The 12,912-nt window shown below is 35.5% G+C and overlaps 1 protein-coding gene across 1 annotated transcript in view; it reads left to right on the top strand.

Moving 5' to 3' along the window:
* The first annotated feature begins 4,381 nt into the window (after positions 1–4,381).
* The window catches only part of KBTBD12 (kelch repeat and BTB domain containing 12), a 61,671-nt gene continuing 53,140 nt past the window's right edge, over positions 4,382–12,912 (top strand). The window contains exons 1-3 of the mRNA XM_001141101.7: positions 4,382–5,563; positions 9,191–9,461; positions 11,558–11,708. Of these exons, the coding sequence (XP_001141101.2) occupies positions 4,494–5,563; positions 9,191–9,461; positions 11,558–11,708 (1,492 nt within the window). The 5' untranslated portion in view covers positions 4,382–4,493. The remainder of the gene's footprint in view (positions 5,564–9,190; positions 9,462–11,557; positions 11,709–12,912) is intronic.

Below are 12,912 nucleotides of genomic sequence, written 5' to 3' on the forward strand. Positions count from 1 at the left end.
TGTAGTCCCAGCTACTCGGGAGGCTGAGGCAGGAGAATGCCGTGAACCCAGGAGGCTGAGCTTGCAGTGAGCCGAGGTCGCGCCACTGCACTCAAGCCTGGGCGACAGAGCGAGACTCCGTCTCAAAAAAAAAAAAAGAAAGAAAAGAAAAAAGAAAAGAGAACAGCGTGTTAAAGGCCCATATGCGTTAGAACTGTAGTAGTTTGGTACTACTCAAAGACTGAAAAATATAAGGAAGGAAAGTCAGGAGACGAGGCAGGAAAGTTTGGGAGGCGCCAGAATGCCTGAATGAGGGGTAGTGTTGGTGAAAACAGGCCCGGGATATTTTTGTAATGTGGGGTAATAACTTTATACACGGTAGTGACCAATGTACAAAAGGATCCCACCCTTAAAAATGTTTTTTTTTAAACAGTGAAACTGGAACATCATTTTCTGACATCATAATGTTGATGTTCCTTGGATTGCCAAGGAACAAAGTGTAAGACCCTGCTCCTGTCCTATCCACAGACTGGAATTTAGCCCTGTCCAAGTCATTTCTCTTGTCTTCAGTCTTTCCTCGATAAAAATCAGCGGGTTTGATGTTGATCAACTCTATCATGATTATAAGCTACTCACTATACTGAACTTTTTTTTTTTTCCGAGACACGGTCTCGGAAATAGCAAAAATTTGGAAATAACTTAAACAGCCTGTCACCCAGGCTGGAGTGCAGTGGCACGATCTTGGCTCACTGCAACCTCCGCCTCCCAGGTTCAAGTGATTCTCCTGCCTCAGCCTCCTGAGTAGCTGGGATTACAGGCGCAAGCCCCATGCCCAGCTAATTTTTGTGTTTTTAGTAGAGACGGGGTTTCACCATGTTGGTCAGGCTGGTCTCGAACTCTTGACCTTGTGATCCACCCACCTCGGCCTCCCAAAGTTCACACTGAACATTTTTATGGGAGAAAATACATGCCAGTTTAGGAATGCAGTAACTTCTTTTCCCACTGAAGCAGGATTAGGAATTGTATTTGCTCTTCCCTCTCATACAGGCTGATGCCAGCGATATTGAGGTGGAGGGAGGGCTATAACCACAGTTTTCAAAGCAGTCCTCATTCAGACTAGATAAGGAGGTCATAATTTTTTGTTTTTTCCAATCACTCATAAATTGGGCTACCTACACCCTGACACATTAAAAAGAAAATTCATGATGTATCTATTATCTCTCTCTCTAATATATATATATGTATATGTAAATCTGATAATTCACACATGGTTTACAACATTGAGGTTTTTCAAAAGCTGTGACCCTAATGCAGTTTTTTAAAATTTTAAACTTATACAATATTTAAGATATACAAAGAGGCATTAAGAATAATAAAGCATGTCTTGGATACCCACCAAACAGCTGGAGAAATTAAACATTTATACAGTTGAAACTCCTTGTCATCCTTCCCCACTTGCATCCCTCTTTTTCTGCAACTCCTGAAGGGAAACACTGTCTTGAAATTGGGGTTTATAATTACCCTTCATGTCTTTATATTCCACTACAGTTGTACAGATCCTTAAAGAATTTACAATTCCAAGCTTACAGAAAAGTTCCAAGAATGGTACAAAAAACTCCTATATGCCCTATGCCAGATTCACCAAATGCTCATACTTACTTTGTTGAAATCGATCATCAGTATTTACTCTATTAGAATATATAATATTGCTTTGCATATTAGAAATATATCAGTGGTATGTGGCATGTATATTCTACAGTCTTTTTCACACATTATTATGTTTATGAGATACAGCCATGTTGACGCATGTAGATCTAGTTCATTCTTTTTTTTTTTTTTTTTTTTTTTTTTGCTGTACTATATTCTCTAGTGAATATACTACAATCTGATCTCCTATTAAGGGATGTTTAAGTTATTTCCAAATTTTTGCTATTTCAAACAGTGCTGCTGTGAATTTAAACTAGTGAAACTTCAGCAGAACATGGAGAGTTTCCTAGAAAAGAAGGCACGGTCATATATCAACCATTATTTTGAGAAAGTAGCAACTTAAGCAGTAAAAATAATATAGTAAAGATAATGTAAAGATTATAAAATTAAACACTGTCAAACATTCGTGGCTTAAAGAAATTGACTTTTTTTGCACCACATTAATATTTACAGTGGTCCATTTCTCAAAATGAAATATAGTGGACAGGAGTATAACTGCTTTTTGGACTTAGAAAGTAATTAGAGTTTATTCTTGTGATTTATATGCATCTTTGCTACTCCATTTTTCTCTATTACTATGAGTACTATTATTATGAATGCACCAGTTCAGTCTTCTATAAATTGAAGCAGTGAGTAACTTCCCATTTATATCACCGAGAACATTTATACAGTTTTGTTTTGCTGATGAAAGGAGAATGTACTTTGCCCTCATTACAAGGGAAAGTTACTATCAGCTCTCTTCACTTAGGAGCTGTGTCTATACCCACAGTGGTTTGTATATGTACCCAAATATTTTTATTATTTGAAAAATATACAGATATATCCTGCTTCACCTTTACCAAGCCAGTTTTACCAAGAAAATTGCATATTGTACATGCATGGCCTTATTTAATTCTCCTGAATATTCTTATGGAATTCTCAAAATGAACCTCAGGTGAGAAAACTAGAACATAAAGAGGCTAAGGAACGTGTTAATGTTGCTAGATAATAGAGTAAGGATTCAAAACCAGGTCTCGGTCACCCAAGCCAAAATCTGTGTTCCTAACCTTTGAGCTTACTATGCTATATCACTGGAAACTAATAATAATGTCCATTTATTGATCATTTGGATGCCAAAGACTAACTTAGCTACTTTACTTGTGTACATTATTCCCATTTTACAGATGAAGAAGCCAAGGTTTAGGCTAAACTGGGATCCAAACCAGGGCTCTCTCACTTTAAAGCCCCCATGTACAATGCCAGTGTCTTCTATGTACCTTATATGTACAAGAAACAAAGCTGAGAATGTTTTTTTGAGGTGTGGTGGCTAATATAACTGCCCAGGTATTTTTCTGGATTTCCATCAGTAAATTCATTTGGTCTATAAACCCCTAACAATTAGAGTAGCTTTCAGGAGTTGTATGAAATGCAGTTGGAAGGAAGGGATACAACAAATACATATAGGCCAGTTATTTCCGTTTTCAAATAGATTGTTTTTTGTGGTTGTTGTCAAAGCCAATGTTTTTGAGACAGACAAACTGCATCCAAGCAAAATATTTATTCAAGAAGTTGATTTATGTTTGGGAATCTGGGGATATCCAGATGCTCTTTTTAAAACAGGACCATTTCACTTCTCAAAACTCTTCAGCTGGGTTTAAGCAGAGACGTGGAGAATAGTCACCCCAAAAGGATATTATCTTACTCATAATCTAGAAATGTATTAACTTTTCCCATAAATGTTATTCTCACTGCTTGCAACTTACAGCCAAGTTAGAACTGGAAAAGGTGGTAGAGACTTGAGATCCTCTTCTAACATTAAGGTTTCTGACTCTAGGAATGTCCTTCTTTAAAACAAACGCTAATTTAAATTAACTTCCTTGAAACATCCCATTTCCATTTATCCAGGGAAGGTGAAGATGAGATAGCTAACTTTAAAAAATTTAGACTAATGCTTTTTAAGTGAAGAGAGATTCAGTCTCTGCCACTATGAATTGGGGAAAAAATAAAAGCTGAGCAAGGAGGGAGGACAGAGAAATCATATAGTTTTAGGCATTTTCTAAGTTTAGGGTAATTTAGTTGTACATTTTAAATATTGTGACTTTTCAGATCAGCTGACATTTGGTAGTGCCTTCCAAAGCCCAGTAGATATAATCTTTGTGTTATCTACTGCTTTGAATTATTTGTCCCACATCAAAGTTTGAGCAGAATTTTAGTGGACTTTTTTTCAGTTTTTCCTCTTCCAGGGTATATTGTACAAGGCCCCAGTCATGAATTTATGGACTGACTATTATAACAGTTCGGTGTATTTTTTGGAGAGGATGCATATAACCTTTGGGGTGATTTTGCATCTCCTTGGAGAGAATATTAACTGATGCCCCTATACCCTCTGCCTGCAGGTCAGCTGTATTTGGTAACTGGAAATGGAATTGCAAAATGTGCCCAGCTTATCACTTCTCTTTCTATACATGTTGGGAGGGAAGTCTTTGCAGTCCTAGAAAAATCTCTGCCGCTGATTAGGAGAATTTGTCACAGCAGTTAATTTAGTACTGTTTACGTAATCAAAATTAATATTTTTAGATACAAAAGTAGTTGTCTTAAACTGCTCTGCTTGGAGTGAATAATATTTGTTTATAAATACTTTTTAGAACTAATGCTGCATATCTAAATTATAGAGAATTTTTTCTTAGAAGAAAACTGCCTTTTTTCTTTCCCATAGAAATGTTTCCTGACATCTTTGTAGCTTCATGAGTAATCAGACATGCAAATAGCCCCTCAGGAATCAAGCTACACTTAAAGAAGACTTAGTTGGAAACTTTGGAGAGTAGATCATGGAGTGCAAGATTGAGGGAAAAGAAAAATACCAACATAGCTTGAATTTACTGAATAAAATTAAGAACATGAAAGAATTAGCAGAAATGATTGATGTGGTACTCACAGCAGAAGGAGAGAAATTTCCTTGCCACAGACTGGTCCTGGCTGCATTTAGCCCTTATTTCAAAGCTATGTTCACCTGTGGACTACTTGAATGTAATCAAAAGGAAGTCATACTTTATGACATCACAGCAGAAAGTGTGTCGGTGTTATTAAATTACATGTACAATGCAGCTTTGGAGATCAATAATGCCAATGTACAGACTGTAGCTATGGCTGCCTATTTTATGCAGATGGAAGAAGTCTTCAGTGTGTGTCAAAAATATATGATGGACCACATGGATGCCTCCAACTGTTTAGGTATCTATTATTTTGCAAAGCAGATTGGAGCTGAAGATTTATCTGATCGATCGAAGAAATATTTATATCAGCACTTTGCCGAGGTGAGCTTACATGAAGAAATACTAGAAGTCGAAGTGCACCAATTTTTGACACTTATTAAATCAGATGATCTTAACATATCCAGAGAAGAGAGCATTCTGGACTTAGTTCTGAGATGGGTAAATCATAACAAAGAATTGCGTACAGAGCATCTTGTTGAGCTTTTGAAGCAAGTCAGATTGGAACTTGTAAATCCTTCTTTTTTAAGACAAGCCCTAAGAAGGAACACAATGCTTCTGTGTGATGCAGATTGTGTTGACATAATTCAAAATGCATTCAAAGCCATCAAGACACCCCAACAGCACTCTCTAAATCTGCGCTATGGTATGGAGACTACCAGTCTTCTGCTTTGCATTGGCAACAATTCTTCAGGAATCAGATCAAGACATAGGAGCTATGGGGATGCCAGTTTTTGTTATGATCCTGTATCACGGAAAACCTATTTCATCTCATCTCCCAAGTACGGAGAGGGTTTAGGAACTGTGTGTACTGGTGTTGTCATGGAAAATAATACTATAATTGTGGCTGGAGAAGCAAGTGCCTCTAAACTCTCTAGACAAAAGAACAAGAATGTTGAAATTTATAGGTTTGTATCTAGCAGCAAATTTGCTTAATTATTTTGTTTTGATACTAGCAGCAGTAGAAGAAAGAACTGCAAAAAGTCATCACATCTTAAATTATTTGTAGTCAAAATTACCCTATACATCTCCCATAAGGAATAGTATACAGAACATGCTTTTGTGTGTCTGTGTGTGTGTGTATACATTTATATATATATATAATCTATAACTCATAAATATAGCATATATAAAAATATATAAATATATAATGTATATTATATAAAATATAAATGTAGCATATATATAACTTTCATAATTAAATCTCCCACATTTTAAAATTTTTTCTCTTCCTTTGTTAACATATAGTTGAATTTGCATAAGTTAAATGTGTTTGTTATGATCCCATTTTAGTTTTCAATCTTAGCTTTATTTATCCATATATAGGGTTTAATATACTGCTTTGTTTTCAAAGATCTTAATATAACAAGAAGGAAAGTTTATTAAAACAGACTCCTTTGAATTTTTTTTTAGTTCGTAATTTAGAGCAATAAGTAATTTTTTCCTTAACCATAAGTTACTAATAATCTGTCAGTTTTCATTCTATGTCCTTAATTTGTGGATTTTGCTTAAATCTCCAACACTGTAAAATGTTTGTAGTTGAAGAATGCTTTAATCCTAGAATTGTAGTAAGAGGAAAGAATGCCTGCTAAGAAGTAGCATATCATCTAGGTTTTGCTTATGAGAACAAATAGGTTTATTTACTGTTTATTCAGCCCGTATTAAATGAGTATTTAGCACTTAAATCTAAGTGAGAAAATTAGAAATACGCACATGGAATAAATACTACGTAGTAAAACTTTCCCCCAATATTTTTCTCCTCTCAGTTCTCTTTTACCATGGTTTGTTCAGACATTTCAGTCAGAAAGTAATTCTTAGCAGTAAAGATGGGACTAAAGAGGGAATGAAGAGGTCTACTATTTGTCTGTCATCTCCTAGCATTACATTATCTGTCTCAAGCCATAGTCCTGTCCCTTTTCCACATTCATACTTTGAAGATGTGTCTAATCTCCCCTAGTAAGAGAAAGAATGCAGAGCCCTGGCTGGGTGTCCTAGACCCGTGCCCACGGGTACCAAGCATGTCCCTGAGCCACAGGAGCAGCCTTCTTCAGAATTATCAGGGAGAGACTACAGAGCCAGGAGAGCAGATCCCCACAGGAAGAGGAAGCCTTGACTTCCTGATGTGGTTCTCAGGGGTCCATGCCACCAGTTTTACACTTGCTCTTGGTTGGGTGCCCTTCTTTCCACCTTAGAATCTCTTGACCTGGTACTTCAGGTTCTTTACATAGTTTTTTTTCTTCCTCCTCAAGATAGTCTACAATTCTGCCATCACATCTTATTTTTAGTAAACCTCCAACCCTGTCAAAGTGTCTTTCAGTTTTGGTCCTCAGACGTCTTTCCTTTTAACTTATTGAGAGCCCATTTCCCTTTCTAACAGCAAATGTCTAACTATACACCCCATGGTTTCCTTCCTGTTTATCTTGAACTCAACCAGGTTCCCATCACCAACCGTCTCACCCTCCACATTGGTCAGAGTTAGAGTAAAAGTTATTAGTTACTCCCATCATTTCTTCCCATAATGAAATTGTCAGAAGCATTGCTTTAGGCTTAAATGAGACTTCCAGCTGATGTTCTGTGTAGTTAAAATCTCCTAGCACTACTGAAGGTCACTGTAGTGCCAGTTTTGTGATATGCATAAGAAATTTATCATCCTGTGCTACATCCCTGTTATATTATTTGTGTATCTCATTCTTTTTATCTTTGTCCAGATGTTCTTCAGCTTGCCTCTACTCATAGATTTCCATGCAGATATATTTCTTCTTGACTTAAAAGAGGAAGTAGACTAGTACTCTGGAAGATTATTTATTTTTAAAAAAGATGTACCTTTCCATCTCCTTCACTTATCTCCATTTGTCTTTAAACTATCAATCTCTATTAACAATGAAGGCCTTTGTCACTATTGTTTTCTTTTTTATGTCATATCCACTTAATACTAAGTTTTAGAGTTTTATCTGGGTATTTTCTCTCCCTGTTTCAGTTCTAAATGTGAAAACAAAAATCAGATTAGGAAGTCACCCAGCAAACATCTACTTCCTAACCTTTATGTGATGTACTTCATTCCTAGCCTATTTTCTTAAACTATGTCTCAGAAAACCCAAACCCATTTTTTAAAGTTCATTTATATATTAATTCAGTTGGCTTTACTTTGGTAGCCCCCACATATATTACAGATACCTATTCCTCCTTTCTTTTCTAAAATTCATACAATTAAAAATAGTGACAAAAATATTGCCTGTGATTCTAGAGACTTTGGTTCTCTGCCTAGAATTACATAGAAGACAGCCATCATAAGGCGTGATAAATTTCTACATTCAGCTGTGACAAGCCAGACATACCCTCTTAGAAAGGAACATGCCTTCTAACTGCCCTGTCAAGCCTCAAGTAAAGATGTCTCTCTGGGAAAGAACGTTAAGAGTTGGCCTAGACAACTGGGAAAAACTCCTACCATAGAATTAACTGTCAGGTGTTAAATGCAAAATAAGTCGTCTATACTTAAAAATTGTACTCTGTATAAAACACACATAAGTTCCTAATTTGTTTCCAAACAGAACAACTTTTTTCTTAATTTCCATGTTTTCCTGTTTTTTTTGTGTGTGTGTTTAATTTTGAAATCCAGATATACTTTCTGGATTTTCTGGGACATTTAATTTCACATATTTTACCCCTCTGTCCCCATGAAGTACTTCTGTCCTTCTCAGACTGTGTATCTTCAATCATGATTGGAGATAAAGACTTATCATAATCATGATGCAAGACAAAGAATAGCCACAAACTCATCTACCCAGTGACCATACAATGCCCCATCACACACATAATCAGTTAATGTGTTGGACTCTAGAAGGCATTGAGAGACCATATATACTAATGTCCCTAGCTCTTAAGACTCTTAGAGTGATACTCTGGAAGAAATTACTGAAATTGCCACATCTAGTAGATTAAAATAGATGTTAAGTGCCCAGCAGACATCTACAGGTAGGTTTTTATACAGTGCTCTTGACCCAGTTGTAGGCCAGTTGGAACTACAACAGTTCTTAAAATTCTACATATTCTAAATCATCCTGAGAGAAATTTATGAATTGAGATGTTTTTAGATTCTGTGCCCTAAAACTGTGATTTCTTTAATGTTCGTATGAAAGTGTTATTTCTTGTCCACAGAATAAGGCATTCTTGTATTTTTGCTTACTTTTATGGTAAAATTAAAAATGATTTGCTGAAAAACTTTCTATCCATTCTTGATTTTCTTTCCCAGAATTAGAAGATGAAGGCTACTCCTGGAAAATCTATACTTTTTCTCTATATTTTCCCCAAAACTCTTCAGGTATATGTGGCTAATTATTTTAAAGCACATTACATTTTGTTCATTATTCCTTAAAAAAAAAGCAAACCTGTGTCATTTTCTTGTATTAATGTTTTTTGTCCTCCAATTGGAAGAACCATATCTCATTATTTTTGGTCAGAAAATAAATAAGTGTATTTCTTGGGTAAATTGCTTTCATGTTACCTCTAATCCTGGATACTCTCTCTCTCTTTTGCAGGTATCATGATAGAGGAAACCAGTTTTGGGAAAAGTTATGCACAGCTGAATTTCGAGAACTCTATGCTCTGGGCAGTATTCATAATGACCTTTATGTTATAGGAGGACAGATGAAAATTAAAAACCAGTATCTTATTACAAACTGTGTTGATAAGTACTCTGTAGAACGGGACAATTGGAAAAGGGTGTCTCCCCTTCCACTGCAATTGGCATGTCATGCTGTAGTGACAGTGAATAATAAACTTTATGTAATTGGAGGCTGGACCCCTCAGGTTAAGAAATTTCCTGTATACATAATTGGCATGGCTATACTGAGTCTGGCTGCTATGTTAAACATTGTTGTAGTTGTTGAATGCTAAAAGAGTGTGACTTACATTTTGGTAAAATGCTTTCTGTTTTATAGAATATAACTCAAGGTTTTAAAGTGTTAAAGCAATTTAGGAGAATGGATTTTTAAAGTGTGTTTTCATAGACATGACTTGATTCAGTTTTCATGCTGTGCTCTTTATAATCCTCCCATTTTTGCTAATTATGAAAGATATTTGTGCTGAGGGATTATCTGTAGGGAGCATCTAACTAGGAGGAAGAGAAGCTGGATCCTCATCCAGTTCTGTGTGTCTAATAGCTCTGTGACCTGAGGCAAGTAACTCATAGGCCTTTTCCATATTTAAAATTCTTACTCTAAGTGAGACACCAGAATACCGATCTGTGATGGCACAATCATTTCTATGCAAGCATATTGTGATTGTAACACTTGATGTTTTTATTGGGCATCAGCAGGCAGAGAACCCAGAATGCTGTTTCTATTGAAGCCCAGTGAAGTGATGGCAAACCAAAATGAAAAGTCAGGGGTGTGTGGCCATGGTGGGCTTCTCCCTCCCCTCCGGATGTCCTCTCCTGGTGCCTTGGAGCACTCTTCTTAGGATCACTTCAGCTGCCTCATGCCCTCGCCAGCCGGACTTTCTAATAAAAATTAATCTCACTAGCTCATTGGTCATCCTCATGGCATAAAGTAAATTTATTTTTGCCTGTATTATTTTTTGTTTCTCCAAGTTTTCTTCATGATAAAACTGATGCTATTTGCATTCATTCCAGAAGCTTGGATTTTGCCATTTATATATAGTATATCATACCTGTTTTAAAAACTTAAACCTCACATGTAACACATTTAATTTTTTCTGCTATATGTCAAAACGTAGTACAGATTTCATCACAGCTAGCAGGAGAAAGCTGACAGATTATTTGTAATTAAACTTTTTAAAAACTATCCATTTACATAGTTAATTTTGCATGCATAAGCCCCAAAAACAACTTAGAGGCTTTTCTTTGCATTTTTTCACTAAAATAGAGATTAAATACTTAAATTAGAAGGAAAATTAAAACCATAACGTCAACATTTGTTAATTTATAAAGTTTCTGAACAGATAACATGAACGTTTACCTCATAGAGGAAAGGCTTTGCTACCCGATTGAGTACCTTGTATAACAATTGCAAGATCACACAGGGTTGTGCATGTGCCATGGTGAGCATAACTCTTGGTATATTTAAAGTGGTTAACTAAAATTAATTGCATAAACTTTCATAAGTATGCCAGTTATTTCTTTGTTGAACACTTGTATCCCAAAAAAATGGCACTCATGAATCCTTAGCTTGAAGTCATATTAAGTTCCACATACATGTATACAAAAAATATTATTTCACCTAACATTTATGAATAGGAAAAGCCACATCTGTGTAAGAAAAATTTGTTTAATTTGTACCTTCTCTAGTCATTAAAAATATATCAAATAAGTATGTTAAAATAACTGCAAATAATTTATATTAGTCAATAAATCTTGAAAATTGAATTCACACCATTCCTATATAGGCCATAATTATGGTGTAAAAATAATTATGAAGACACTACAATGTTTTGGCAACTTTGTTTCATGTGGATTAGAAAAATATAAAGAAAATGCCTTCTAAATTATTAAAATTAGTTTCTCACAAATATTAAAATCAACAGCTATAAAGTTTGGTAAAATAGAATTACACTTTAAATACTATTCAAGAGAGCTTGGTTTTGTTTTTAAGGCTTTGCAGTTGCTTCTTTAAAAAAAAAAGCTGTAATGAATGTCTCACTGCTAAGATCACAAATTGTTTGCTATAACCATGCACCTTTGGCCCATTATTTCAGAATATAAATTCCTCTGATATTGACAGTATACTTATAACCCCCGTCATGGGGTTTGGTGTGTTTGTGAGTATGAGTCACTGCAGTTAACCTCTATTTATCTCCTTGGCTGTCTGCTTTGATTAATTGCATTCATGTACTCACAAAGATTGCTAAATGATATGTTATTATATTGGCTGTCATATTTCATACAGATGGATCTTCCTGATGAAGAACCTGATCGATTAAGCAACAAACTGTTGCAGTATGACCCCAGCCAAGATCAATGGAGTGTGCGGGCACCCATGAAGTACTCTAAGTACCGATTCAGTACAGCTGTAGTCAACAGTGAGATTTATGTTTTGGGTAAGAAGAAGCAGATTGCTAACAGTATAACTACTTTTATTTTCCTCAGCAGTTTGCCTCAGCAAAAATGAAACGTTCTCCTTTGCACTTGTATTCCAGTTCAAATTTATATACAACTAGCTGAACTTTGTCTTTTATTTCTTGTTTTCTAGAGCACAGTCAAATAAGATTAAAGGAAGTCCATTGACATATTGAGAGCAAAATTATTTTTATGGCATTTACAAGTGCCTTGGAATGTAAAAACAATAATGATACATCCTTATATATACTACCAAGTAATATACTTTGAAATAGGAATAGGCCTTTGGTCACTTTTAGTCAATGAAATGTGGGCTTTGCACCAACTGTGATGGATCTGTGCCATTAGAAGAGAAAGCCACTATAGGTAAGACTGTGCCACAGATTGTGCCAATCCTCATTTTGCCTAACCCACCAAATTTCTAGAGAGGTGTTATCAAACAATTTTCATTTGAATGCACTTTTTTCTTATGTGTGTCTTGTACTTCTTATATGTATGGTCTTGTACTAACCATAACTAACAAGAATTGGTAAAAGACTTCAGTTCCACTAAGATGGGTAAAAACAATTCCACAACATCCCCTATGTATCCCCTATCCTTCTCCATTCCTTGATTTTTCCTGTTTTGTTAAGTCCTTAGCTCTTTTAAGTACATTCCATCTGCCTAACATTATTTTCTATCACCTTCCCTTACCTCCCTAAGTATGGGAAAGAAACAATGAGGCAGGGAGGTTGACTGGACTGATGAAATGATACCTATGCCAATTCTTTATTTCATCCAATCTGCATTGATGGCTAACGGGAAAAACATGGGGAAGATGATGGATAGCAAAGAAATGGCAAGGAAGAAATATGAAATAGGGAATGGAAGCAAACTAAGCATTTAAATAGAAACTATTATCATGATGATTTTTTTTTTTACTAAAGGGAGGCCATTATCTCTTAGCTGTTTGCACAGCATGAAGCAAAATAATTAATGCACTCAAGCATTAGTAGTTATTTTATGATTTTAATAACAAGAACATTACACAACATAATTTATGACTACCTCAGTTATGAGATTCACTTATAATTAAGTTTTTTCTCTTGATATATATTTCTTACTTTGTTATAACCATATACTATGTCACAGGCCCAGAAGAGACAATCCCTAACCTATGATAGATCACCTAGGATAGGTGTATCA

This window comes from Pan troglodytes, chromosome 2 (assembly GCF_028858775.2).
Source record: "Pan troglodytes isolate AG18354 chromosome 2, NHGRI_mPanTro3-v2.0_pri, whole genome shotgun sequence".
In the NCBI taxonomy this organism is placed as follows: domain Eukaryota; kingdom Metazoa; phylum Chordata; class Mammalia; order Primates; family Hominidae; genus Pan; species Pan troglodytes.